The following is a 26,872-nucleotide window of genomic DNA, read 5'->3' on the forward strand; positions in this document are numbered from 1 at the left end:
GTTACTGAATTTTAGAACTCAGTTAAAGGCCGGGCATTGTGATGTGAGCCAGTATGTAGTCCCACCTATTTGCGAGGCTCAGTCGGATGATCATTATGATCATGCCTGTAAGTAGTCACTACACTCCAACCTGGACAATATAGCAAGACTCCCTCTCTTAAATTCTTTTTAAAAGCTAGTTAAAAACAACTTAAAAGCATACCAAGCATTTCATTTTCTGTATATTTGAATATATGAAGGTAGCAAAGTATAATTTATCTTCATATTAAAGAATTTAGACATGTCAAAATGCTGTAAGTTCTCTCATTTCCTTTTATATTTTCTTTGCGTTGTTAAAGTGTGTGAAGTTTAATCATGTCACTGAAAAGAACCTCTGTCAGTGTCCCATTTAAGGCATTAAAACTTCTGACTTATAGTATTAAATTTCTATCCCATACTTGCAAATATTAATCTTACGCTTTTTAAGATGTTTTAAAATCAGAGATAATTGCAACAAAAGAAAGCACTAATTATACTGATTTTGTTAAGCAATCAAGTACTCTAGAATTCCTTAAATCTAAGTTGAAGTCTAAATATGCCGCTTACTGCTTAAAATCCCACAGTGGTTTCCTGTTAAATTAAGTACACCCTCCTTAGCCTGACATTTAAAGACCACCTCATGTTATCACAGCCTACGTTTTTTAGTCTTATCTCTAATTACTTTTGTTTGTTTCTCTTGAAAGAAAGTAGGCTGGACTGCTCTCTCTCCCTTAGCATGCACGGAACATAGCTGCCTCTACGCTTTTGCTCAGAGATTGGTCCTTGATTCCAGCATGCCTTTTTGATGGTTCTTTCTCTCCATATACTCCATCTGTACCTTTCAAAATACCACTCCTAAGCTATCTGCAATTATGAATCTCAGTGAAGTCTGTCCTGATAAACAACTAAATATGTCATTTCCCCACAATACCTTTTATTTTTCTCAAAGGTTTTAAAATACTCTTACAATTTTTACCCAGAGATACACTTCAGCATCTTAAATACCTAGCTAAAATTCAACTTGTTCTTTAAGAATCCATTTATTCATCGTTCGCTTTTAGAAAGTCTGCCCAGACTTTGCATCCTAACCTCTATACTTGGTATTCCCTTGGTATCTTGGGCACACTGCGTCCTGATGTTTTCTTTTTCGTACTCTAATTCTTCGAGTGTGGTTGTCCTCCATTGGGCTGAGTATCTTGCTATCCCTGGTGCTTAGCATGATACTGGCACTGAGCAAATGTGTGATATTAATACATGATTGTTTTGAATGGATAATTGAATGTTAAATGATTTGGTCAAAAGTCTAAAGTTAATAAGTAACAGCCATGTCTCCTAATAGTAAGACAAATTTCTATACCATAGATACTTGTCCTCCTCCCACCCCAATCATTAGACTGTAAGTGTAAGTGTCTAGGGAGGATGTGTCTTAATCATATTTATGTTCCCTGAAATACCTAGCACAGAGGTTTCTTTATTCAAATATATAATTGAAATCATTTCCAGATACTAGCTCACAGGAAAGTCTAAAAGAGAAAAAATGTTAACAGCATCCAGTGTGTATTTAAGTTAGACTCCTGCCACATGAGGTTGGAGATACACTAATCATCTTCTGAGATTTAAAAATAATCCAGTCTAGATGAATAAGGACTTAGATATCAAAACCGAGGCTGCCACAACTGGCTTAATTTTCTTTGCTTGGCACTGTTTTGTTCTTGTTGCAAGTATCTAGCAGGCCAGTGGCTCCCAGCCTGCGAGATGCTATTTATCAACACTCAACCTGCTCTACAATCTCCCATTGTGGTGTGACAAAAAAAACAAAAACAAAAGACCCACTGGTAAGCCCAATATCCCCTCTTAGGTCCACCGCTTTCCCACCCTGTTCTCTCATAGTCAATTCTCAGAAGAATGCATATTTATAATATGTCTACATTTCTCTCATCTCATTAAAAAATGTATAGAATTGAATGTTTTTGTTCATCTCAATCATTCAGGAGAGATTGTAGATTGCCTGGTTTATGCCAGGCAGTATGCCACTGGAAAATAAAAAAAACCCACAGAACCTATTCTCTAAGAAGGGGAAACAGTCAATATTTTCAAGTTCACAAGATAATAATATAAAGTATGATTGTGATAAGTACTGTGAAGGAAACGTTCTAGCTGTTGCACTGAAGACTGTATGAAGGAAGAGCCAGGGAAGGACTCCATCAAGCTGAGATCTGAAGATGTGATGGGAGTTAACAGGCAGGCAAAGGGAGTTTGCCTGTTACTCTAGAACTGCTGTTGCTTAGTTCAGTAATCTTCATGTTGTTAGATCCACGGATGCTATTTGTCATTCTGCTCCACCTCTAAACAGTGTGTGACGAGGTTAATTTCTCCTCCTTTGAATCTTGCTCCCTCTTTGATTCTCCTCTATCTCTGGCTTGGTTTCTGTAATCTTTTCTTCACCCAACTTCAGAGTGTTGGAATTCCTCAGGGCTCAGTTATGAGCCTTTTTCTCATGACTTCCTTAGGTGGCCTCATTTGCTCTTATGGCTGTAAATGTCTGTTAAGTGTCAGTGGTGCCTAAATTTATATCTCTGGCTGCTACAGTTGCAAAGTTAAACTTCAACACATGCAAAATTAAATCCTTGGTCTTCTCCCCTTTGAAATCTACTACTCTACCATTGTTTAGTATTTGAGGAAACTCACTCTTTTCTTAAATGACAGTATATTGTTGCTTTAAAACTAAAACTTACTTTTAAGTTTCCTCTGGCATAAGGGCGTTAAATTCCAGGTGATTAAAATTTCATTTTAGACTATCTTTTAATTCTGTGTACTGCATTGCTTAGAGAATGTGGCTTGTATTTTTGCTTTAAAATTTCATTACAAATTTTTAGTGGCTTAATTATACTTGATTAGTATTTTAAGTATGCAATGGATGGGTTAAAATTTTGCCTGTTTTTGTTTTTTTTTTTTTTAAATTATCCTAATAATGTTGCTACTAACTTCTCATTTAATTTTTGGCAGCCTTGTCTCTGTATATGGTAAATCAGGATTGTGTACATACAAATGGTCTGTTGCTGTTTTTACTGAATTGCACCTTTCTTTTATGTTAAATTATACCTATGTAGTGTTTTGAAATATACTTTTATATTAATATTGTCTCTTTTGTGAATTTTGTTTTAGCATTCACCTCATCTGTTCCTGTCCATTATTTGATTTAAGTAATGCAAAGCTAGTTTTGTCTCTCTTTTTTAAAATTTTATTTACTGATTTATTTATTTTGAGATGGGATCTCTCTCTCAAAAAGAGTTGGAGTGCAGTGGTGGTGTGATTATGGCTAATTGTAGCCTCTAACTCCTGGGCTCAAGTGAATCTCCTGCCTCGGCCTTCCGAGTAGCTGGGACTACAGGCGTGCGCCGCTGTGCCCGGATAATTTTTCTATTTTTTGTAGACATGGGTTCTCACTATGTTGCCCAGCCTGGGCTGGTGTTGAACTCCTGGCCTCAACTGATCCTCCTGCCTCAGCCTCCCAAAGTACTGGGATTATAAGAATGAACCACCATGCCTGGCCTTGTCAAATATTTACGGCATCATTGTTAATTCACTTGTTTTGTAAACTAATAGCATCTCCTCTAGAGCAGAGAAAAACAAGCACTTTTTGTTTTAGCAGCAAGCAAGCTTGGTGTGTAAATGTTCAGTGAATGTTTGAGGAGTGAGAGAAATAAATAAATAAATAAATGAGCTTCTTAATTTTCTACTTTCTCTCTAAAGATTTCCATGGAGAATGATTATTTGGGACCCCGAAGAATTGAGAGTCTACTAAAAGAAGATGCTGACTGGCAGCGGAAAGCTCACATGGCTGTGCTGTCCATTCAAGATCTTACTGTCAAATATTTTGAAATAACAGCTAAAGCTCAAAAAGGTAAGTTTCTCAGTAAAATTATCCTTGTTCGGGTATTTTTGAAAATGACTGGTTAGATATTTTATGTTTGGAATAGTAATAAGGAAAAGTAAGCATATAAAGATCACTCATAATCCCAGCAGTTAGAGACCACTATTAGCATATTAAAGGATAGCCTTTCAGTCTTTTTTTTTTTAAATTTCCACAGACACTGTGGTGACTTACTGTTTTCTAGGCATATATATATATACAAATCCCCCTCTTTTAAATAAATGGAAGAGAGTAGAGAATATAGAAATATTCACAAAAATTTGTGTATCAGATATACAAGTATTTGATAAAGTAAATCCATAGAGAAACAACAAATCATGTTAGAACAATTGGCCATTTGTATGCAGGAAAATGATAAACCTCATACCTTCTGTGAAGATGAGTTCAAAATGAATCATAGATCTAAATGTAAAATGTAAAACTGTTAAACTTCCAGAAGAAAAAATAAGAGAAAAATCTATTTCCTGAGTTACATGATTCTGTGTAACCTAGAGTTGGGGCAAAGTTTTTATCAGTGACATGAAAACTGTAAAACAAAGTGATAAAAAGCACAAACCATAAACAAACTTGATAAAATGGATTTCATTAAAATTAAAAAATTACTCTGCCAGACAATGTCAAGAGAATGAAGAGAGAGTATTTGAGAGAAAATATTTGCAAATCACGTATCTTGACAAAAGGGACTGGTATCCAGAATGTATAAGGAACTTTTAATTCAACAATAAGAAAACAATCCATTTAAAAGACGGAAAAAGGACTTGAACAGACACTTCACCAGAGGATGGTAGCAAATAAACATAGGAAAAAAAGTTCAGCATCATTTTTGTCATTATAGAAATGCAAAGTAAAACCGCAGTAAGGTATGACTGCACACCTACTAGAATGGCTAAAATAACAATTACTAAGAATACCAAGTGCTCGTGAGTAATTGGAACTCTTCCTGGATTGCTGATGGGAATACAAAATTGTATAGTCATGCTGGAAAATGATTTTGCAGTTTCTTAAAAGATAGTTACCATGTGACCCAGAAATCCCAGTCTTGGGTATTTGCCTTAGAGCTTAGAGCTCTATGATAATTTTTAAAATAAAAATTTAAATAAAGGAGAAATACTACATTACATTAAGAGTAGTCTTTTAAACAGCTTTAAAGATGCCTTTCCCTACTGTAAACTTTTTATGATAGCTATGTACTTAACCTTCATTTAGAGTCTGCTTTCTAGATAGACTTGTCTCTGTTTAAAAAAACTCTTCGTTTAGAAGAGAAGTAAAACATGCCTTTTATTTTCTTATACAGAGCCAGTTTTGACCTAATTTTGCTGTGTTACTATTTAACTGTAAAAAACAAATAAAACCCCTGAGTCGGCCTGTTTCTTTTAAAAATAGATTTAACTTGATATCTTTTTTTTTTGTTGTTGGAGACAAGAGTCTCACTCTGTTGCCCAGGCTAGAGTGCCATGGCTCACAGCAACCTCAAACTCCTGGGCCCAAGCAATCCTCCCGCCTCAGTCTCCCGAGAAATACTCGGGGTATTCCAGACATTCCACATTCACAAATAATTTTGATTACCTTCATATTCCTGAGCTGTTTAACAGTAATACCAAGTGAAGTGAACAGCAGTTAAATATAAGAATAGGTTTCATCCAAAGATGTTGGAAGACAAAGTATCAAGTAGGTATTGTGGTAGGTAACCTGGGACTGAATTAGGGCAGAGAGCTGCTCCAGACATGCTCCTGAAGTGGGGAGCGAGAGAAGGGGCTTTAGGTTATTGTGATTTTGTAGAATGTTTGACTATATGTTGTGATTACAAGCTTGGGTAAAAGTGGTAGCAGTAGCAGACTCAGAATTTAAACAACTTGGGGCACTACTATAGGCATGTAACACTGCTTTACTTTGGTAAAACCCCTCAATTTCTCATATTCTATATGGAAGGTATTGATAATGCATACTTGCCAATTCTCTAGGATTGCAGGACAAATAGAGGTAAAATATGGGAAAAGCACTTTGAAAATAATATAACATCAAATAAATATTAGTGGTGGTGATATGTACATGAGAGAAAAAATTGAAACAAAATATATCATCTGTTGGATTAATATTGCCATATGAAATGGAAGAGACATTTGAATTACCCATCATTCTCTCCTTTAAACCACAGCAGACCTTCTGGTTAGGCACTATATTTCCTTACTCTTTTCATTCAAGGGAAATAAGGCCAAGGAACAGTTATGCTGAAAGTCACACACCAGTTACAGGTTGCAATGGCATTTTCACTGAAAGCTATCTACCCCAAATCCCCTGCTGTTTCTCTGCCCCACTGTAATACACTGCTGTATTAATCTGTGGGCACATTAATATTATAGTTTTAAAAGGTGGTCAGAAATTAAAAATGGAAGAATCATTTGATACTAATAAACATGAGCATATTTTATTACAAACCCTAAAATTGAGGCTCAAGGAGATTATGAATTGAAAACATTACTTCCTATTGTTAGCATTTAAAGGCTTCAAAATCCCACCCCAAACAAATGAAAAACCCCAGAGAAACCAAAGGGAGTGATGTAACTATATCGAGAGCGGAGATTCTAAGTAAGGAAATTCGTCACCCTGTAATAAGAATAGATAATTTTTAAAGGCTGTAAACCAAAAATACCAATATTCCCGTGTGGGGGTAACCACCAGAAGTGGTTAAAAGTTAGTTACATTTGGACATTGGCACTAGATTTTGGGGAGAGCTGAGTATAGGGAATGTGACTATATGGTTTTAATTTGTTTTTTTTTCCCCCTTAAAGAAATGGGGTCTTGCTCTGTCAGTCAGGCTAGAGTATACTGCAGCCTCAAACTCCTCGACTCAAGGAATCCTCCAGCCTCAGCCTTCTAAGTAGCTAGCACTACAGGTGTTGGCTAATTTTTAAATTTTGTAAAGATGAAGTCTCGTTTTGTTACCCACGCTGGTCTTGAACTCCTGGCCTCATGTAATCCTCCTGCCTTGGCCTCCCAAAACACTGGGATTGCAGGCATGAGCCACTGTGCCTGGCCCAGGATTTTGTTTGTTTGTTTGTTTTGAGACAAGGTCTTGCTCTGTCACCCTGTCTATAGAGTGCAGTGGCTTCATTATAACTTCACTGCGACCTCAAACTCACAGGCCTCGAGCAATCCTCCTGCCTCAGCCTTGTGAGCAGTTACGACCACCGTTGTGTGCCACCACGCCCAGCTAGTTTTTCTGTTTTTTTGTGGAGCTGAGTCTTGCTTGTGCTGAGGCTGGTCTCAAACTCTTGGCCTCAAGTGATCCTCCAGTCTCAGCCTCCCAAAGTGCTAGGATTATAGGTACGAGCCTCTGCACCCTGCCCAGTTAATTTTAAGCATGTATATGTATTATGAAAAAAGAGATTTTGTGAAATTGTGAGGTAAAGATCACTGGACTATACTTATTTGCAAAAGATGGTTAGGACATAGTAGCAGTACAAAGTGACTTTATCATTTACTTCTGAACATATGAGAGAAATTATCATTGAATATGTCCTGACTTAAAGATTACATTTAGTACTAATTAAATTGCCTACTTGAGCTCCATGCTAGCATTTAGGATTTATTTCCCCCTACATTGGGTTATTATAGTATTTTTTTTTTTCGTGGAAAAGAGATTTTTCTTTTTTCCAAAAATTGCACCAAAGTAAAGCAAAGCTGTCATTGCTATAGTTGGTGCGGGCGTGTTGTGTAGGCGTTAGCAGTACTGTCCCCACTACTGGTTCATTGGACAGTAGCACTACCCCAAGAAAAGGATGGCGATTACAGTATTTTTTGAAGATACAGAATGGTAAAATATAGAACGTAGATTTAAGTATTTTGAGTAGTTATGGCTCTGATTTCAACTAACATACCAAGGAAAAAGCCTCACAGAATTAAGTTTCATAGATGCCTTGAAAGTTAGTAACACTGGACATATGAAAGTATTTTTCAAAGTTTTAAAAAATTAATCTGACACCTCAGTTTCATCTGCAGAACATTATTTCTGTGGATGAATTGGAGACAGAATCTAAAATATTGTTGAATATATTTTATAGATGTTGTAGGTAATTTCTCATGGGGATAGGATGTGTGTGTTTATCTTGGGTCAGTGAAATCTGGATTTCCAATTCTTTGGTGTCAAGTTGTTTTATGTCTCATTAAATTATTAATAGCTGTGTACGATCGAATGCGAGCAGATCAGAAGAAATTTGGTAAAGCATCATGGGCAGCAGCTGCTGAACGTATGGAAAAACTCCAGTATGCAGTTTCTAAGGAGACTTTGCAGATGATGAGAGCTAAAGAGATCTGCTTGGAACAGAGGAAACATGCACTGAAGGAAGAGGTAACAGAAACCATAAGAAAAATATATACAATCCAAAACAGTTTAAGATTTGCCATTTTTATCTTTGTATGAGACTGACATTTTTTTCATTCTATGGGCAGTACTTAACTTTTGCACTATTTCCATTAGATGAGAACACTTGTGATAGGGCCTATGACTTGGGCTGCCACTAAGAGACACATAGCGTATTTCACAGAATCCCAGCGTGACAGTAGACAGCACTACACCGTTGAAACAGAAAGAGGCTAACATCAGAACTTAATAGTTGCTTTAAAGTTTTTTTTTTTCTTTTTTTCTTTTTTTGTTTTGGAGACAGAGTCTCGTTCTGTTGCCCGGGCTAGAGTGCCGTGGCATCAGCCTAGCTCACAGCAACCTCAAACTCCTGGGCTCAAGCAATCCTTCTGCCTCAGCCTCCTGAGTAGCTGGGACTACAGGCACGTGCCACCATGCCCGGCTAATTTTTTCTATATATATTTTTAGTTGTCCAGATAATTTCTTTCTATTTTCACTAGAGACAGGGTCTCACTCTTGCTCAGGCTGGTCTCGAACTCCTGACCTCGAGCGATGCTCTCGCCTTGGCCTCTCAGAGTGCTAGGATTATAGGCGTGAGCCACCGCGCCCAGCCGCTTTAAAGCTTTTTATACTGTAAAAGGTTAAAGCTTTCTAGAAATTATTACAGAAGTTTTGTTGCCCAGAGAAATTGAAGTCCACTGGCATTTTGTTAGAATTGATTATATCATACACATACCATTACATTTTGGAACTTTCCATCTCTTCTGGAACAAAGCCAGGTTAATAGAGGTCCAATTTTATTTTCTTTACATTTTCTTAGAGATGTGGTCTTGCTTTGTTGTCCAGGTTGGTCTTGAACTCCTGGCCCTAAGCGCTCCTCCTGCTTCAGCCTCTTAAAGTATTGGAATTACAGGCATGAGCCACTGCACCCGGCCTGTATTAGTTATTTTAAAAAGAGCAATTATACATCAAAGATTAGGTAAAAATAGAGTTATTTCATTCATCATTAGATTTGTTATACTTTGTAGCCCAAACTGGTTTTTAAAAACTACTTTACTGAGATGTAATGTACATATCATACAATTTACCCATTTAAATAGTACAATTCAATGGTTTTTAGTATATCAACACAGACAGCCATCACCAGTGTTTTTATCACCCATGCCCATTAATAGTCACTGCCTGTTTCACCCCCGAAACTGCACTTCACCTCCACCTACTATTCTAGGTAACCACTAATTTTTCTGTCTCTATAGGTTTGCTATACTGGACATACGGTCATTTTGACTTTTTCCATTTAGCATGATGTTGTCTTTAAGTTTAATCCATGTTGTAGCATGCATCAGTGCTTAATATTTCATTGCCAAAGTATATTTCATTATATGGTTATATGGTTATACCACAATTTTATCAATTTATCAGATGGAACATTTGGATTATTTCTACTTTTGGAGGTATTATAAATAATGATGCTATGAACATTCATGTAGAAGTTTTTACATGGATGTAGTGTTGTCGTTTCTTTTGATACATACCTAGGAGTGAAATAACCTTCTGAGGAACTGCCAGACTATTCCACAACAGCTATACCGTTTTACATTTCCATCTCCACATCTTTCTGTACATCTTTACGAATACTTCTCTCACTGCCTGTCTTTTTGATTATAGCTAGTGGGTGCAGAGTGGAATCTCACCGTGATTTTGATTTGCATTTCCCTGATGGCAGTGATGTTGAGTATCTTTTCATGTGGCCATTATTGGCCACTTATATAATTTGTTTGGAAAAATGTCTATTCAGATCCTTTAGTCCTGTTTTAACTGAGTCTTTCTTAAAATTATTATTTTTTTCTTCTAAGAGATGGAGTTTCATTATTTTGCCCAGGCTGGACTCCAACTCCTGGACTCAAGCTAGCTACCCAAACCTGAGCCTCCTGAGTAGCTGGGACTACAGACATGCGCCACCGTGTTAGGGTGGAAAGCCTAGTGGGTGCTCTCAGCGTGGATGGAGAAAGATTTCTTATGCAGAAATTAAGACATATAAAAGTAAAAGAGGTTTATTTTATCTTTTCAGAAAGATAGAATAAGAGGGTGAAAGAGGACAAAGAGGTGGGGGGAAGAGAGCAGGGAGATGGCGTGGCTTCACCAAAAGAACGGGGTGCCAGCAGTGAAGCCACTTTGCTTGTAAAAACAGTGATGGCAGTTGATAAGAAAAGCGACCCCAGAATGTCAAAGTCTAAGAATTTGTTTCCTGCTTTTCCTTGGAGAAGGGATTATCACAGATGATGTGACTCTGTCCTGCAGATAAGGTTGAGGCTGTAGCTCATTCTGCTGTTTACTCAGGAACTCTGTAAAAGCAGATTCTCAAAAACAATTTTGAAAGAAGGATCTACATCTCTTTTCCATCCTTTCCGCTCTTTTCAGAAATTGTGTAAAACAGAACTCCTACAGGGTGCCTGTTCCTGAGAGAACTCATAGGATTGATCTTTAACTGTTACTGGGGAAATTGTAGGATAAGGTATTTTCCTGACATTTTTGCAAGGCCGCCCCTTTCACACTGTGCCCAGCTTTTATCTTTTTATTGATTTGTATGTGTTCCTTACATATTTTAGAAACAAGTCTTACTGTGTGGTATATGATTTGCAGATATTCACACCCATTGTGTGTGTAATCCATATTAGCTTTAAAACAATTGAATGTATATTTATGAAAGTCTACATTTCATTCAGTCACTAGAGAAGAACAAAGTATCCTATCGGTTTATGTGTAAAATACATTGCTTTATAAAACCTTTTTTTTTGGGCTTAGGTAATATACCAAGATGGTTCTCATGGCATTTTAAAAGTGCTTCTGCTTATCTACTCTTGTTTAAAAAGTAGTATAAGAGGTATTTTTGTTAAAGGATTTTAAATCCCAATTTCATTTTCCCTTTACATTTTGTTAGTATTAGAAGGTGAAATTTGGAACTTGGTTTACTGTAAATCAAAGATTTTAGCCCCCCATCTCATGTTTCTTGAGGCATTTCAACTGCAGTCTGCCTTTAAAGGTAGCTTGCTCTCTCATATTACTAGTTGTCTGTAGTTGCCTTAAATTCTACAACTTTTAAACTTAAAATCTCAGCCTCTTATTGCCCTATGAAGTATAGTACCACCTTTTATCTTCATCATACTGGCTAGCTTTGTTGTTCTAACCTGGCTGACATTGAGTTGTTCTGACAATATAGGGTGCCTGGAAGAGCTGAGGAGGATAAGATTTCTTATTGCAAGAGAGAGCTTAGCTCTTACTGGCATTTCCATAGGGTGGTAGAGGGAGGAGCTGGCTGAAACGGGCCCTGAGAGTCCGAGATGATTATTGGGTCAGGGGATGGGGTCATTTTCCCTGGGGCTATCCTGTTACTGTAATAGTTTGTTTTTAATATTCTGTATTCTGTTTCAATTCTTTAAAGGCTTTGTTAAAACTGCCAGTTAATAATTTTTGCCAGGTTAATGCTTGTTTATATAATACAGGTATTGTGCTTTGTATATACGTATCTGTGACGTTGCACTGCACCAATTTTATTAGTGTCTATTTAATGTGCCCACATTACACATAAGAAACAGAACAAATGTGAATATTTAGCCCACCCCAAATAAATGCTTTGCCAGTAAAGACTTTGCAATACAGTACTACCCTGTGATTTAAATTATGGGGGAGACTTTAAGTCTTAGAAAAATGTTTTCTCCCCTCAGGTTATTTTAAAAACAAGAAGATTCTTCCCAACATGACAAAATGCAAACACCCCTAAATTTAAAATGTTTTAATTAAAATCTAATTTAGAAGTTATTGAAAATAGTTCAGAATATTTGCCACGAGTATAATGGTGGACTTGAAATAAATGTTCTAATTTAATGCTGAAATATTAAAAATGCCCTTCAAGCAAAATTCTGTTTGACTTAAAAAAAATTTTTAAACTACACTGTACTATTCTTTTTAATCTATATATCCATTTAAACTGTTCTGATTATTGATTATATTTGTTCTTACCCTTTTTAGGTCATATATTCCTCCCCCTTTAGGAACCATGTATTTAGAGAAATGTGCATAGACACAGTCTTTCACACAATTTTAGTAGTGGCTAAAATTGTCTCTCTGAGCCTTTGATCCCAGGTTGACTGCTGATATTCAGACTTCTCTATCAAAAATGCTGAAATTATCAATCCTTTTTTAGCCAAACATGTTTGAAAGAATTCTGGCTGAGTTTAATTAGTTGTAGCCACTTTATTTTACTCTTTCAGTGGTATACTCTCCCTATCCAGATTCTAAAATAATAGCACAATCTGACTATGCAAGTAAATCTTTACTTTCAGATCTGTATTATTAATCTAGATTACATCAGATATAGTTTATTCTTTATTTTTTCATTTAAACTGTTGGACAAGATTAAATACACATAATCATATAGGATTACTGGTAGGAGATATGCTAGAAGTGTTATTAAAATTGAAGTAAGGTGATTTTCTGTATAGTTATTAATTGAAATAGAAGAGAGTAAAATTAAGATCCCATCATGAAACAAATCCTAGAAAACACAAGTGCATCTCCATTAAATGGTAGACTTCTATCTTCTGGTTAACTGGAAACTAACCGGAAAACCCTTTGTATTCCCCCTTTGAGGTTGAAAGGCTTTAAAATATATCAGAGTACTTCCCACCCTCTCTCCCCACTTCCCCACCCCGCGCCATGGCATAGGATTTTAACCCTTCCCCATCCATTTGTAATTTCTTGATCATTTCTGTGAACCTAACCAACTGCTATAATGTTGAACTAACTGTATATACCAGTCTTGAGGTTAGCTACTTAAATTTCATAATTTTGTCTTTCTCATAAAAGCATATATCTGAATTATGATCAGTTAAGGTTGCATTCTCTTATTTCAGTTTTATTTTAATGCATCTAGTATCTATGGGCATTGCTTGTGTACTATGGTATACAATCATAAATACGGACACACATATGGATATTACATGTGGATATGTGCTTAGGATCCAGACAGTACTGTCCAGCAGAATGTCCTGCAACAATGAAAGTGTTCTGTATTTGCACTCTCCAATAGGGTAGTTTCCAGCCATAAGTGGCTAGTGAGCTTTTGAAATGAGGCTTACGCAACAGAGGAATAGCATTTCCGATTAAATTTAAATAACACCATATGACTAGTGGCCGACATATAGAAGAGAGCAACTCTATAGATCTCAATTCTACACACGCAACTCTTTATGAAGTCTTGAGTGAATTACTTACCCTTTTTATGAAATGTAAATAATATGTACCTCTACTGGTATTATGATTTCGTGAGTTTATATGTATATATAAAGAACTCAATAAATATTAGCTATTGCTACATTCATTCTATGTTAGCTTTTGTACAGGTATCACTGAAAGGAATACAAAGAAGAGAAAGATACAGTTCCCATGCTTGAGATGTTTACTTGCCTTAACCAACATTTCAGGGTTCACTAAGGGATGCTGTTGAAAAGAAGATTTGGCATTTTGTATGGGCCTTGCCAGAAAGTTCTGACAACAAGGAGCTTTGATGTGGTGTACACAGCCTGAGCAGAGGCAGAGAAGTTGAGGTGCTTGTCAGGCAGGGACACTGGTTTATTTTCAATTTATTTGTCAATAAGCAGATTGTTCCTTATTGGCATACTCAATATTTTAAATTTTCTAAGTACAGGTAGTTACTGGATTATGGACAACCCAACTTACAGCATTCCATGTTTACAAATGGGCTCCCAAGGTTCCCCATAAGGATAATTTATAATTAAGTAAATTAATAATTTGGGAACTACTTTATTCCATGAATGTAAACAAAACCCTCATGGCCTAAGAGGTTGATTGGCACAGCATCTTTATAGTGGTGGCAAGCCTCATTGTTTATATGGTTACCTATGCATAGCATCACTTTTGTCTTTTTAATTCGATTTTGTGAATCCGCGTTTACCCTTATGACCATGCCTCCAAAGTGAAAGTCCACTGCAAGTCCAGGTGAGTCTGCAGTGAAGAGAAAGATAACTACAATAGAAACTGAATTAGAAATTAGGCATCCAGAGAAAGGCCAGATGCCATCATTCATTGGGAAAGCGTTAGGCTTCAGACGCTCGACTATCAGAGCAATTATAAAGGATAAAGTGAGAATAATGGGACATGGGAAAGGCAGTGCTCCACTGAAAGCATCAATACTAAGCAGCATAGTGGATTAATTACGGAAATGGAAAGGTTATTATTGATTTGATTAATCAAAATAAGCATAACATCCTGTTAGCATTGCATTGATACATTAGGTGAGTGTGTTAACCTTAATATTTTTTTGAAATTTCTCTCACCTGAACTTTTTTTTATTCTTATTTCAGCATATTGTGGGGGTACAAAAGTTTAGGTTACGTATATTGCCCTCGTCCCCCCCACCCAAGTCAGCTTCAAACGTGTCTGTCCCCTAGACAGTGCGCATCGCACTCATTATGTATACATCCCCTCCCCCACCCAAATCTGCCCAACACCCGATCAGTGTTATTCCTAAATGTGCTCTTAGGTGATGATCAGTGAAACCATTTTGATGGTGAGTACGTGTGGTGCTTATTTTTCCATTCTTGGGATACTTCACTTAGTAGAGTGAGTTCCAACTCTTTGCAGGAAAATACAAGAGGTGCTATATCACCATTGTTTCTTATAGCTGAATAGTACTCCATGGTATTTGTTTTTATGTTCTGTTTGTTTGAATTAAAGTGTACAATAGTTTCTATACTATTACTACAGTACAGGAGTATTACTGAAGTATTACACTGTATTATTATTACCACATATGAGCCATTATAGTATTGTTATTATTACCGTACATGCACTGTTAATCAGGAATCTGAGTTACATACAAATGTGACACAAAGATGTTCTTAGGAACGAATCTCATTCGTAACCAAGGTTCACCTATACTGAAAGCTAGGCTCCACTCTGAAGGCTTTAATTTACGTTACTTAAATTGTTTTTGCCATCTAAATTATATTTTAGCAGCAGTTACAAAAAAGGAAGTAGAAAAGTTTTAAGTGTTTTAGGCCCTGTCCTTAGTGGTTCATGTGTATTTTATCATTAAATTCTCAAACATAACCCTTTATGCTACAAGCCCTTAAGCCATTATCTTGAAATCCCTGAGGCCAGGGATATCACAATTCCACGTTTTTAAATTTTAGAAAGTTAATACAGAGCATATAACTTCAGACAAGTGTTGTCCCATGTAATGAAACATAGTTACACTAAATGGAATAACTAAGGACTAACAATGGTTTCACAAAATTTTAGATCATATTTTCCTACAAGTGGATTGAGAGATTAGGGTTGACAGTAAAGAGATTATGGAAAGCTTCAGTTTTCCAAGATTTCTGAAGTGTGGAATCCCAGATAATTCTGTCAATTTGTATTATCTTTGTGTCAATCTGTATTATCTTTATTTGTTCAGCTTAGTGGGGAAACCTGTATTTATAATCAGGTTTGTCTGGTTCTAAGTCTTACGTTCTTTCTTTATGCCTTTTCCATGTAACAGGGCTAGTCTTGATTGATAACTTGTCCTTAATGTTATCTCTCTTATGCTGTATGTTGTTTTTATGACTTCTTTTTGAACCCTCACTTCATTTCTTGTTTACTGCATTCTCTATAATTCAGACACATTCTCTGTGACTCAAACAATGGTATGTGCTAGGTGAGTATTTGTTGAAGGAATGAGTCAACCCACAGCTGTTTTTTCAGTAGCTCCTCTAATGTCAGTAGGAATTTTCTAGCACAGTGGGAAAAGGCAGAACAGGTGTGTCATTAGTTTGTATATGTTGCTTTCTATCTGGTCTCATGATATAATAGATATAGATAGATATAGATAGATATATTCCTATCTTGTAGGAATTGGGAGAATTCCAGCTTTGCTAGTCACATTGGGAAGTTACAGTTCGGTTTGGGGTCTTGATGTCTTGGTGTTTAAAATATGTTTGCTTGATCTGGTGTGGTGGCTCACACCTGTAATCATAGCACTCCAGGAGGCCGAGGCGGGAGGATTGCTTGAGCTCAGGAGTTTGAGGTTGCAGTGAGCTATGAGGATGCTACTGTACTCTACCCACAAAGACAGAGTGAGACTCTTGCTCCCCCACCCTCCACCAAAATGTGTTTATTCAAGGGAGTAAAAGTAGAGATGAGTAAAATTTGAAGGTAGCCAAGATTTTCTTTTGAATACTTAATCTACCTTTTGGGCTTCCTTGTTGCCCAGGGAAATAGTGCCCCCAGTTATAATACAGGTACCCCCATTGTGGCACCCACCTTCTCTGCACTCCTTAATTATCTGAAATTAGTTCTCGTTCTACCCTGGATTTCCTTTCCCTTACTTCTGTGGCTGTCAGCCGAAGACAGGAAAAATCAGTCTGGACATTCCAGATGTTATACAGGGAGGAGATTTAGAGCATGTGCCCACCTGTCATACATGTTCATGCCACATGCTAAGTATTTTCTTCCATGTTGATGTTCAGATAAACCTTAGAGTACCATTTTGTCATCCCAGATTTCTCTAACTCATGTCATCACTTTCTCTTTAGCTTACCCCATAAAAGCCTTGTGTACTCTGATCCTACAAAAACTTTTTCCCAAAGCCCACCGCTGCCCTTTTGTTTACTTTTTCAGGGGCTGTGATTTAACAGACTCCTTGTCTGCTCGTCTGCCTCTGGTGAGGTTTTGTTCTTTGGAACCCAGCCCTTGGCAAATAAATCCATCTCTGGAGTCTTGCTCTAGATAGTGCTCACTGAACCAGAAAATTGGGGGTGAGGTCACTGCTTGTAAGAGAATACCCACTTCCTTTCTCGGTTTGATACTTGATATTGACTGTATCCTGGTAGCACTGTGCTTCTCAAGTGTTTTTAAGGTACATTGGCCCCGGGCCGTGGTCAGAGCACTGCCCTACTTGCAGTTGAGGCAGCTGACAGTACTGGACAAGATAGACAAACCTAGAGAGTACTAGGGGGCGAACTTAGCATAGCATGGTGAACATAGTAGATAAGTGATCACTTAGCTGGAGAGAACCAGAGTAGTAAAAGTTGAACTAACAGCCTGGACCTGAACAATGTCACTGGAAAATGATCTTAAATTAAGGTTTTTAGACAGATTTACACTAAGGTTAACTGAGTCTCCACTTGAGAATAAAGACTTTAACATTAGGTATTTTATCTGTTTGTATGCTGTGGTTACAGAGAGTGTGGGTATAGGTAATAAGAAGATACAAACTGGGGCTGTGGTCTCCAGAGCTGGGCAAGAGCCCCAAGATTGTATGAAAAGAGGTGTTTATAATTTAAAGTGAGCCTGAGAGTCTTAGTGTAGAAATTATTCCTAGGTTCTTATTTAATGACCCAGGACAAAAACAGCAGGATCTCATGTTGTCAGCATTCCCCTCTCCAGCTGCTATAAAAACCCATTTTGAGGTGGTTATATATATTGTTACTCATGAAATATTTCCTAATGCAGCAGGATCACTCACTGGCTTACAACTTAATTTATTTTTAAGTATTCATTTAATTTATAGAATTTATTATGTATCACTGTATTAGCAGTATCACTTGTTAATTTTAAATTTATACCACTGCATATTTAGACAGAGCCTAACCATTGCTTTTCAGTTCAAAATTCACGTTACAGGGATTTTAAGTTATGTATTAAGGAAACAAAATACTCTAGTCATTGGGTGGTAAGACTATGTGGATATCTAGACTTTAAAAGCTAAAGCTGGAATCTTGTTTAAAGTCTAACATGTTCTAACATGTTTTCACCAATTTCACCACACAGATCAGTTAGCAGCAATAAGAATTCACCATTTTTGCCACTGTAAGCTGTCTAGGACTGCCAGTCAAGTATTTCTCTGGAATTCTTGGGTCCCAGGTGATGTCTCACACACGAGCTCACAAATAATACTCTGATTTTCATTTTTGTTCCTCCCCCTTTAGTGGTCACTCCTTGGGAAGCCACTTGAGGCCAAGGCCTCCCCACCATTGCTGCTAGGGCTCCCAGGGCACGCTGATGTGCATGCCAGGGCTCTCCTGGAGCTTCTAAGCATGAACCTTTAACCTGCCAAAGCCCTGGTGCTGTGTTCCTGGAAGAAATGTTCTTGAGGAATGCTTACTCATTCTCACTAGCAAATTGTACTTCACTTCTCATAGACTCCTGAGAAGCCATTCTTTCAGCTTCTTGCAGCTGCCTTTCTCCAGAGAGCCAAATGGGAAGCCATGGAAATAGTAGGGTTAGGAACCAATATCTGAAGCATACTTTCCCCCTAGTGGTTTCCTTAAGATTCCCAGCAAAAAATTTTTCCTCTCTTGAGGGCCAAAAAACAACCAACTAGACAAACCTCACGTAAGGCCATTCACGACTTTGTGAGCCATGCTCAGAAATTTCTGAATCCTACTTTAGGTTCAATCTAGAACCCTAATTGCAATTACTTAAAGATAATAGTGACCATTACCTGTAGATTGCAAGAATTTCCATCTTAAAGCAGTTCTGTTCTGCTCACATACACTCACCTCACTCTTCAGTCAAAAAAACGTGGAAGCTACCAGATTGTGACCATGGAACAAACAAAGCCCCAGATGTGTGGGTATCTGAGAATGGCCCAACCGTTCATATAACTCATGAAAAGAGTAACTGCGTATCTTACCATCCACTTTTGAGAGTAAAAGGAGACACTATTAACTTTTTTTTTTTTTTTTTTTTTTTTTTTTTTTAGAGAAAAGAGGTCTTGTTCTGTCATCGAGGTTAGAGTACAGTGATGTGATCATAGCTCACTGCACCCTCAACTCCTGGGCTCAAGTGGCCCTCTTGCCTCAGTTTACCAAAGTGCTGGCATTACAGATGTGAGCCACTGTACCTGGCCATCATTTATGTCAGGATAAGAAATATGAATGAGCTATAAAATAAACATTAGAAACCTTATTTTTATCATGTTGGCCTCCTTTCTTCCACAACCATATGACTTGATTAGTGCTATTTTTATATGTTTTAAAAGTCTAGATTTCTTGACTATAAGTTTCTTTGAGAGCAGTTCCTTCGTGGGTTTATCCTGTCTGATTAATATTATTTTCTAGGCATAACTTGATTTTTTTCTTGTCCCCCACCGACAAGAAATATGTTTATTTTCAATGCAGATGCAGAGTTTGCAGGGTGGCACAGAAGCTATAGCCCGATTGGATCAGTTAGAAGCTGATTATTATGATCTGCAACTTCAGTTGTATGAAGTACAGTTTGAAATCTTGAAGTGTGAAGAGCTACTATTGACAGCACAGCTAGAAAGCATCAAAAGACTTATATCGGGTATGATGTGGGTTTTAAGCATGTAATTCCACAAAAAAGTGACTATGTGGGGAAGATGCTTGTGGATAGCAGCTATGTTTCTTAAGCTGTTAAAAAGATTGGGGGGGGATGGGGTGATGTTTAGTGCTTCAATTTAGTGCTTACTGCATGACAGACACTGCTAAACACTTGCCCATATGCTTAACCACTGCCCCTTGTTGCTGTTCTGTGACAGAAAAGAGAGATGAAGTGGTGTACTATGACACTTACGAAAGTATGGAGGCAATGCTGGAGAAGGAAGAGATGGCAGCGTCTGTGTGCTTACAGAGAGAAGAGCTGCAGAAACTTCAGCAGAAAGCACGCCAGCTGGAAGCAAGACGTGGACGGGTTTCAGCTAAAAAAGCATACCTCAGAAATAAAAAGGTATTTAAGTCTTATTTTTATTTATTACTTATTCTTTTTTTCATTGCTTACTTTTTGATCCATGTCCACTAATTCTAATCTGTTTTCTGTCAGTAGAACTCGCGTATATTTTAAAACTAAGAGTTAACCCCTTGTCAGAGCTTAGTCCATTTTATTAAACACACATAGTTCTCTTGTGAATTGCTCTTTTAAACATATTGGAACAGCCGGTGGTGATGTGCTCTTTACCCTCAGAAACGCTAAAGGCAACTCTGCTAAAAGCCACGACTACAGAATCCCATATTAATGCAGTTCCTGGCTCCTGTCTTATTTAAGGAGGCAGCCAATGCTGTACAAATCTTCTGACCTCAGTCTTGAAGGAATTTTATAGATTGTTACTTATTTGTTTTTAATTTTGAACACATTTCAAAATGTTTGCAACACTACAAAAATATTTTTTTAAAAATTAGCAAGGCTTAGTGGCATACGTCTGTAGTCCCAGCTATTCCGGAGGCTGAGGCAAGAGAATTGCTTGAGCCCAGGAGTTTGAGGCTGCAGTGAGCTATGATCACAAACTTATGACTGCCTGGTACTGATTTGCGTTAGGCTCAGATATTTAGGCAAAAGTGCTCTCTGAGAACCCACCTTCTTGCTGTTCACCACATTCCAGGGCTTCTACTTCCCCATTCCCCAGAAAATCAGAGACCTTTGTTTTTTGAAATAGATAACTCTTGCACATTAATCAAATTCAGGCAAGCATCGCTCCACAGTAAATCAGAACCCAGGACCTTTCAGTCACTTTACCCGTGCACAGAACAGTTACCTTGGCATCCAGAGCCATGGCGTTCACAGAATTCTGTGCCTTTCCTATTTCCACAAGACAATGGTAATTGAAACTCACTATTTTTTCAAGCCTGGGCCTGATGGCTGTGAGCATGATATTTCAGCCTGTGCCAACCAGGTAAACATTGCAGTGATTCCAGCAGGTCCTAGCACTGTCTATAGAAAAAAAGTTTGAGGGGAGAATGCAATGTAAGTAGACTAAGAACAGACTACTTAGGCATATTAGAAACATTATTTTATATATTACTTTTAGGTGTATAATACAGTACCTTAGAAACTAGTTGGAGTTTTGTGAACCTGAAAGTTTTTGAAAGCATTTTTTGAAAATGCAATACAGTTCAGACTCAGTCAGAAGTCTGATTCATTTTAATTCAACCATGTGCTAGGCAAATTGTAAGGCTTGGGATACAAAGATGAGCAAGGCACAGTCCCTGTTCCTTTCAGCCTTATAGAAAAGGCAAACCAGGTGAACAGTTGAATGTTCTGCCGGTTAGTGACAGGGGAAGAGAAGGGTATAAGGAAAGGCTTAGAAGACATGACTCTGGACTGGGTGTTAACGCCCGAATAGAAATTTGCCAGGTTGATGGTGTTGGGGGTAATTCCAAGCGGAACAAAAGAGTGCTTAGCCAAAGACACTGAAGCAGGAAATAGCTTCAGGGCACTATACATGGTAAGACATGCTGCGGGACTGGGTTATGGAAAGTTTTATATATGCCACTAACAAGCCTGGGCTTTGTTCTGAAGATAGTGCATATTACTGAAAAATGTTAAGCAAAGGGGTAGTAGGAACAGATTTAAATTTTAGAAAGATGAGGCAACGTGAAAAATAGGTTAGAGAGAAAAGAGACTCACAGGTTCTGTTCGGAAGGTGTCACATTATTCTCCACCTCAATAAGTTGATATGTTAAGACTATGAACTAAGTTAGTGGCCATGTAGATTGTAAGGAATATACAAATCTGAGAAGTATACAGATCTGACACTTTGCAGAAGTAGAAAGTCAGTAACAGTTAGTGATAAGTGCTGAAAGAGAGAGGCGGTGCTATTCTCTAGTAGCCTTCCGTGTTCTGGGTTAGGCATTGAGGTGGGTGATGACGCCACCAACCAAGATGGAAAACCCTGAGGAAGAGCACATGTGGGTGAGAGATGATGAGCTCAGTTTTAGACTTGCATGTAAGACGTCTTGGGGTATCCAGGTAGAGTTGACTATGAGACAGTTAGGCATATAGGTATGGTAATACAAGAGTGGGTGAGATGGTCCTACAAGAACTTATTGAGTAGGTGATTCTTAGGAGTAGTAGGGGTGGAGGTTTGGGGCTCATAGGAAAGAACAAGGGGAAGGTGGTGGAACAGGGTAGATACATAATTTGGGTGGGGAAAAAAAAACCCTTCATTATACTTAAATATTAATTCAGTGAGCAAAGCTCAGCAAAACATTCTTGGCTGGGGCATAAGAAGGCATTGTACAGGGCATAGGTTGAGCTGCTCTGATGTAGTGTGAGGGAAAGAATGCTGCCAAACATTTGAGTATGTGCAAAAGAAAGGGATCTAAGAGAAAGAAAGAGTTGTTGAAGTTAGAAGAAGCAGGAGAGCTTGAAGTCACAGAAGTAAAGAAGATTCTTCTGGGGTGGTCAGCAGTGTCAGGTACTCCAGAGAGGTCAAGTGAGAAGGAAATTAGGGGACTCCATGACATCCAGTATTTGAGACTCTTGGGGGCCTTATGTTGAGAATTTTGTGGAGAGAGTTGGGGGCAAGATCACAGCAATCTTAGAGGGAGCGCAGCAGAGGTCTAGAGTAGAGGCCAAAAAAGGAATAGCAGAGGAAGCTGGCTACACACAGGTCAGTGGTGAAGAAGGAGTAACCTTGGTGACCGGGGCATACACAACTCTGCACTCTTTTAGTGGCATCAAAAGTCTGACTCAGGCCAAAGTCTTCCAGCTCTTCTCTTAACTCTTCTCTTGTCGGCATGTATTAGCTCGTATCAATTTAATCAATATCCTTCAGTCTTCATTTTTATCTTAATCTAAATCTGAGGGAAGCCACCTCTGGAGAATCTACCCATTTACACTTGTGTCCCCACCCCCCAAGCCACCAACTGAAGTGACATAACTTCAGAGGGAAGAAGGAGGTGACATAAGATGGGAAATGAGAAACACCAAGTCCTAAAAAGAAACTGAGATGAACAAATATGCAAGAAAAAAGATGAAAATAAGGCCCAGTGTGGTGGCTCACGCCTGTAATCCTAGCTCTCTGAGAGGCTGAGGTGGGCAGATCATTTGAACTCAGGAGTTCGAGACCAGCCTGAGCAAGAGTGAGACCCAGTCTCTACTAAAAAAAGATAGGAAGAAATAAGCTGGACAACTAAAAATATATAGAAAAAATTACCCAGGCATGGTGGCACATGCCTGTAGTCCCAACTACTTGAGAGGCTGAGGCAGGAGGATCGCTTGAGCCCAGGAGTTTGAGGTTGCTGTGAGCTAGGCTGACGCCATGGCACTCTAGCCCGAAGAACAGAGCGAGACTCTGTCTCAAAAAAAAAAAATAAATAAATAAAAACAAGCCTCCCTATATAACATCATTCAATCTTCCCTTGTTTACATATCGACATTGCCAAGGTTACTGTCTCTTTGGTTTCTGTTACCACAGTAGGATTGCATACCCAGGGCTAGTTCTGATTAAAAGCAAATCATGTCTTACCTCACCACTTAAAAGAGTAGAGATAGGTGGTCTCTGTCTATCCTGTCAGGACTTGAAGTCAGTGCTTTGTGATTAAATGCTTCGAGAAAAGTAATAGAAACAACATCATTCTTTATGTATTTTTTTATATCTTCTTTAATTCTCCTAGTAGCCAAATATGGTAAGCCTTGCCTGAAATCTAGAAATCTTAGAAAATTGGAAGCATTTGCATACTTAATTTGGTGGCAAAACCAGGCCTGAACCGACAAGAAATTATTTATTATTATTATTTTTTTTTTTTTTTGAGACAGAGTCTCGCTTTGTTGCCCAGGCTAGAGTGCGTGCCGTGGCGTCAGCCTAGCTCACAGCAACCTCAAACTCCTGGGCTTAAGCGATCCTACTGCCTCAGCCTCCTGGGTAGCTGGGACTACAGGTAGGCACCACCATGCCCAGCTAATTTTTTCTATATATATTTTAGTTGGCCAGATAATTTCTTTCTATTTTTAGTAGAGACAGGGTCTCACTCTTGCTCAGGCTGGTCTCGAACTCCTGAGCTCAAACGATCCACCCGCCTCAGCCTCCCAGAGTGCTAGGATTATAGGCGTGAGCCACCGTGCCCAGCCTATTTATTAATCTTGATCTTACTTACTCTATTCATAACATTTCACTGGAAAAATATTATTACTTACTGTGGGGTATGGATTCATATCTTACTCAAGTTATTAGGTTATGCAACATACCCCACACCATTCCCTAAAATATGAAAAAAGTTTGAATTTCACAACACACTTTACTTCTGTTCTGGATAAGGGATTGTGGACCTGTATCCTCATTTTATAACGAAGTTTACCAAGGCTTCTCAGTAGTGAAATAAATCACCCAAGGAAAAGCAGTTTCTGTGAGGCAGGGGTACAGACTCCATACTAGGTCTGTGTGTGACCCAGGAGCCAGAGTTACTATATCACTATACTATCACAACACCAAGTAATGCTGCCTTTGTGTTCCCAACTGCACAGGACAGATTCTTGTTGGGCAATAGAGTGAACCAGAGTGGGTGAAGAACGTGATGTGTACATTTTCCCTAAAATACAGTTTAAGGACTTTAAAGGTTATTATGTGACTTTCTCTGATAGAGTGAAATGCTGTAGCTGGAGTATGTTGGAGACTAATGTCAACCTATTTATCTGTAGAACCTTTTTATTTCAAGTACCAAAGGATAGTTAAATTAGGAAGGACACAGGTTAAATGAAGATTTAGCTTGGTGCTGCTAAATATTTTTCAGTAAGATTATAGTGCATTACTTTATAAAGAAGTATATCTTTCCTAATTATTATAAAGCTCTCCTATTTTATATTGTGACTAGAAAAGACATTTAGAATTTGAAAATAATTTTTGGTAATATTGACATCCCAGTCTTTAAGGTCTCTTTTAGCTCTGATGTCTATGACCAGAAGATTCAGATCTCATGATGATGTTTAAACCAGTCTGGATAAAGTCATGTTTTTAACTCACTAGAGAGAGCTTAAAAATACAGATTTTAAAACAAGAGTTGTATAGTCTTTTTTCTTGCCCAGACGTGTTTAAAGAGTATAATGAAACTTAGAATCTTCTGGCCACAGACTTCAGACTTGAAAGACATCTTTCAGATTACATAAGGACACCTTTACTCTGCTTTGCATCATCCCTATCCTTCCAGAAAAGGAGAAATCAGGAGGTGTCTAGCACATTGACCACCACACTAGAAAAAAAATTTTTTTTCTGTGAGCCATGGTGTTTTATTAGGAAAATAGAACAAAAACTTCCAAAACAAAAATGCTCCTTTCTAAATTAATGAAAAATTGGTTATTTTTTATTGTTTTCTGTGTGTGAGCTATATGCAACTTGAAGAGTAGTTCATGTGGGTCCCGAGGTAAAGAGATGTGTGATTTACATAATGCTTCACCAGGCCCCGGGCTCAAAACTAGTATGAGTTAAATACAACTCACTTGGCAGTTAATGTGCTAGAGAAGTTAATGATTCAATAGTCTTTTGTAAGATCCTGATTTTATTTGGCTTATACAGCTTCAGTAGTCCAGGTAAAACACAAGGAGGAGTTTACATGGTACCTTGCTATGTAGGTGGTGTATATTAAGATAAAAACTTATCAAATAAACCTTGGTGTGGTGTTCAGAATCTTTCACATTCCACTTGTATTAAAACACATTTTATGTATTTATAGGAAATTTGTATTGCAAAACACAATGAAAAATTCCAACAGCGTACTCGGAGTGAAGATGAATATAGAACTCATCACACAGTACAACTAGTAAGTTTGGACTCTTGGAGACTTGGAACAAAACATAATTTTTTACATGTCTTAAAGTGGATAATATCTATAGAGAACAATAATCTTATAACTAGATGTTAGTATTAGTTCACTTTATTTAATGAGCACTTTTTAGGCAAAACTGAGTGGAGAGTACAGAGAGTCCCTATACTCAACTCACACATAGCCTCCCCCACCATCAACATCTCATATACTCCATCCCCACACTTGCATAGCCGCCCCCCCACCCACCACTGTCAGCATCCCCCGCTAGTGCTTTACGTTTGTTACAATCAGTGAGATAACACTGGCACATCATCACCACCTAAAATCAGTTGTTTACATTAGGGTTCTTTCTTGATGTTGTGTGTTCTGTTTATTTTGACAAATATACAAAAACACGATTCTGCTATTATACTGTCATACAGAATAATTTCACTGCCCTATATATCCCTTTGTTCCATTGTTCATCCCTCCTTCTCCCCAAACCCTTGGTCTTTGTATAGTCTCCATGCTTTTGCCTTATCTAAAATGTATAATTGGAATCATATGGTACATAGCCTATTCAGTTGGCTTCTTTAACTTAGTGTCATGGGTTTAAAGTTCCACCATGTCTTCCTGGCTTCACAGCTCATTTCAATTTAGGGGCGAGTAATATTCCATTGTGTGCGTGTCACGCCGTTTGTTTATCCAGGCACCTATTAAAGGACGTCTTGGTTGCTTCTGAGCTTTGGCTATTATGAATAAAGTGCTATATCTATGCAGGGCTTTTTGTGCACATAAATTTCAGCTCATTTGGGTAGATAGCAAGGACATTGCTGGATAACATGGTAAGAGTATATTTAGTTTTGTGAGAAAATGCCTATGTCTTCCAAAGCGACTATACCATTTGGCATTCCTGCCTGTAATGAATGAGAGGTCAGGTGGTTCCACATTCTCTCCAGCATTTGCTGTTGTCAAGGTTTTGAATTTTAGTCATTCTGATAGGTGTATAGTAGCATCTCA

General features: G+C 37.9%; 1 protein-coding gene and 1 pseudogene across 1 annotated transcript in view; one reads left to right on the forward strand and one right to left on the reverse strand.

Annotated features, from left to right (window-relative positions):
• The window catches only part of JMY (junction mediating and regulatory protein, p53 cofactor), an 81,796-nt gene that overhangs the window by 37,098 nt on the left and 17,826 nt on the right, over positions 1 to 26,872 (forward strand). Inside the window, exons 3-7 of the mRNA XM_069492116.1 lie at positions 3,772 to 3,922; positions 8,131 to 8,300; positions 19,499 to 19,664; positions 19,879 to 20,066; positions 25,781 to 25,867. Of these exons, the coding sequence (XP_069348217.1) occupies positions 3,772 to 3,922; positions 8,131 to 8,300; positions 19,499 to 19,664; positions 19,879 to 20,066; positions 25,781 to 25,867 (762 nt within the window). The remainder of the gene's footprint in view (positions 1 to 3,771; positions 3,923 to 8,130; positions 8,301 to 19,498; positions 19,665 to 19,878; positions 20,067 to 25,780; positions 25,868 to 26,872) is intronic.
• Positions 7,602 to 7,736, reverse strand: LOC138398538 (U4atac minor spliceosomal RNA; annotated as a pseudogene).

The sequence above is a fragment of the Eulemur rufifrons genome, chromosome 17, assembly GCF_041146395.1.
Source record: "Eulemur rufifrons isolate Redbay chromosome 17, OSU_ERuf_1, whole genome shotgun sequence".
NCBI lineage: Eukaryota > Metazoa > Chordata > Mammalia > Primates > Lemuridae > Eulemur > Eulemur rufifrons.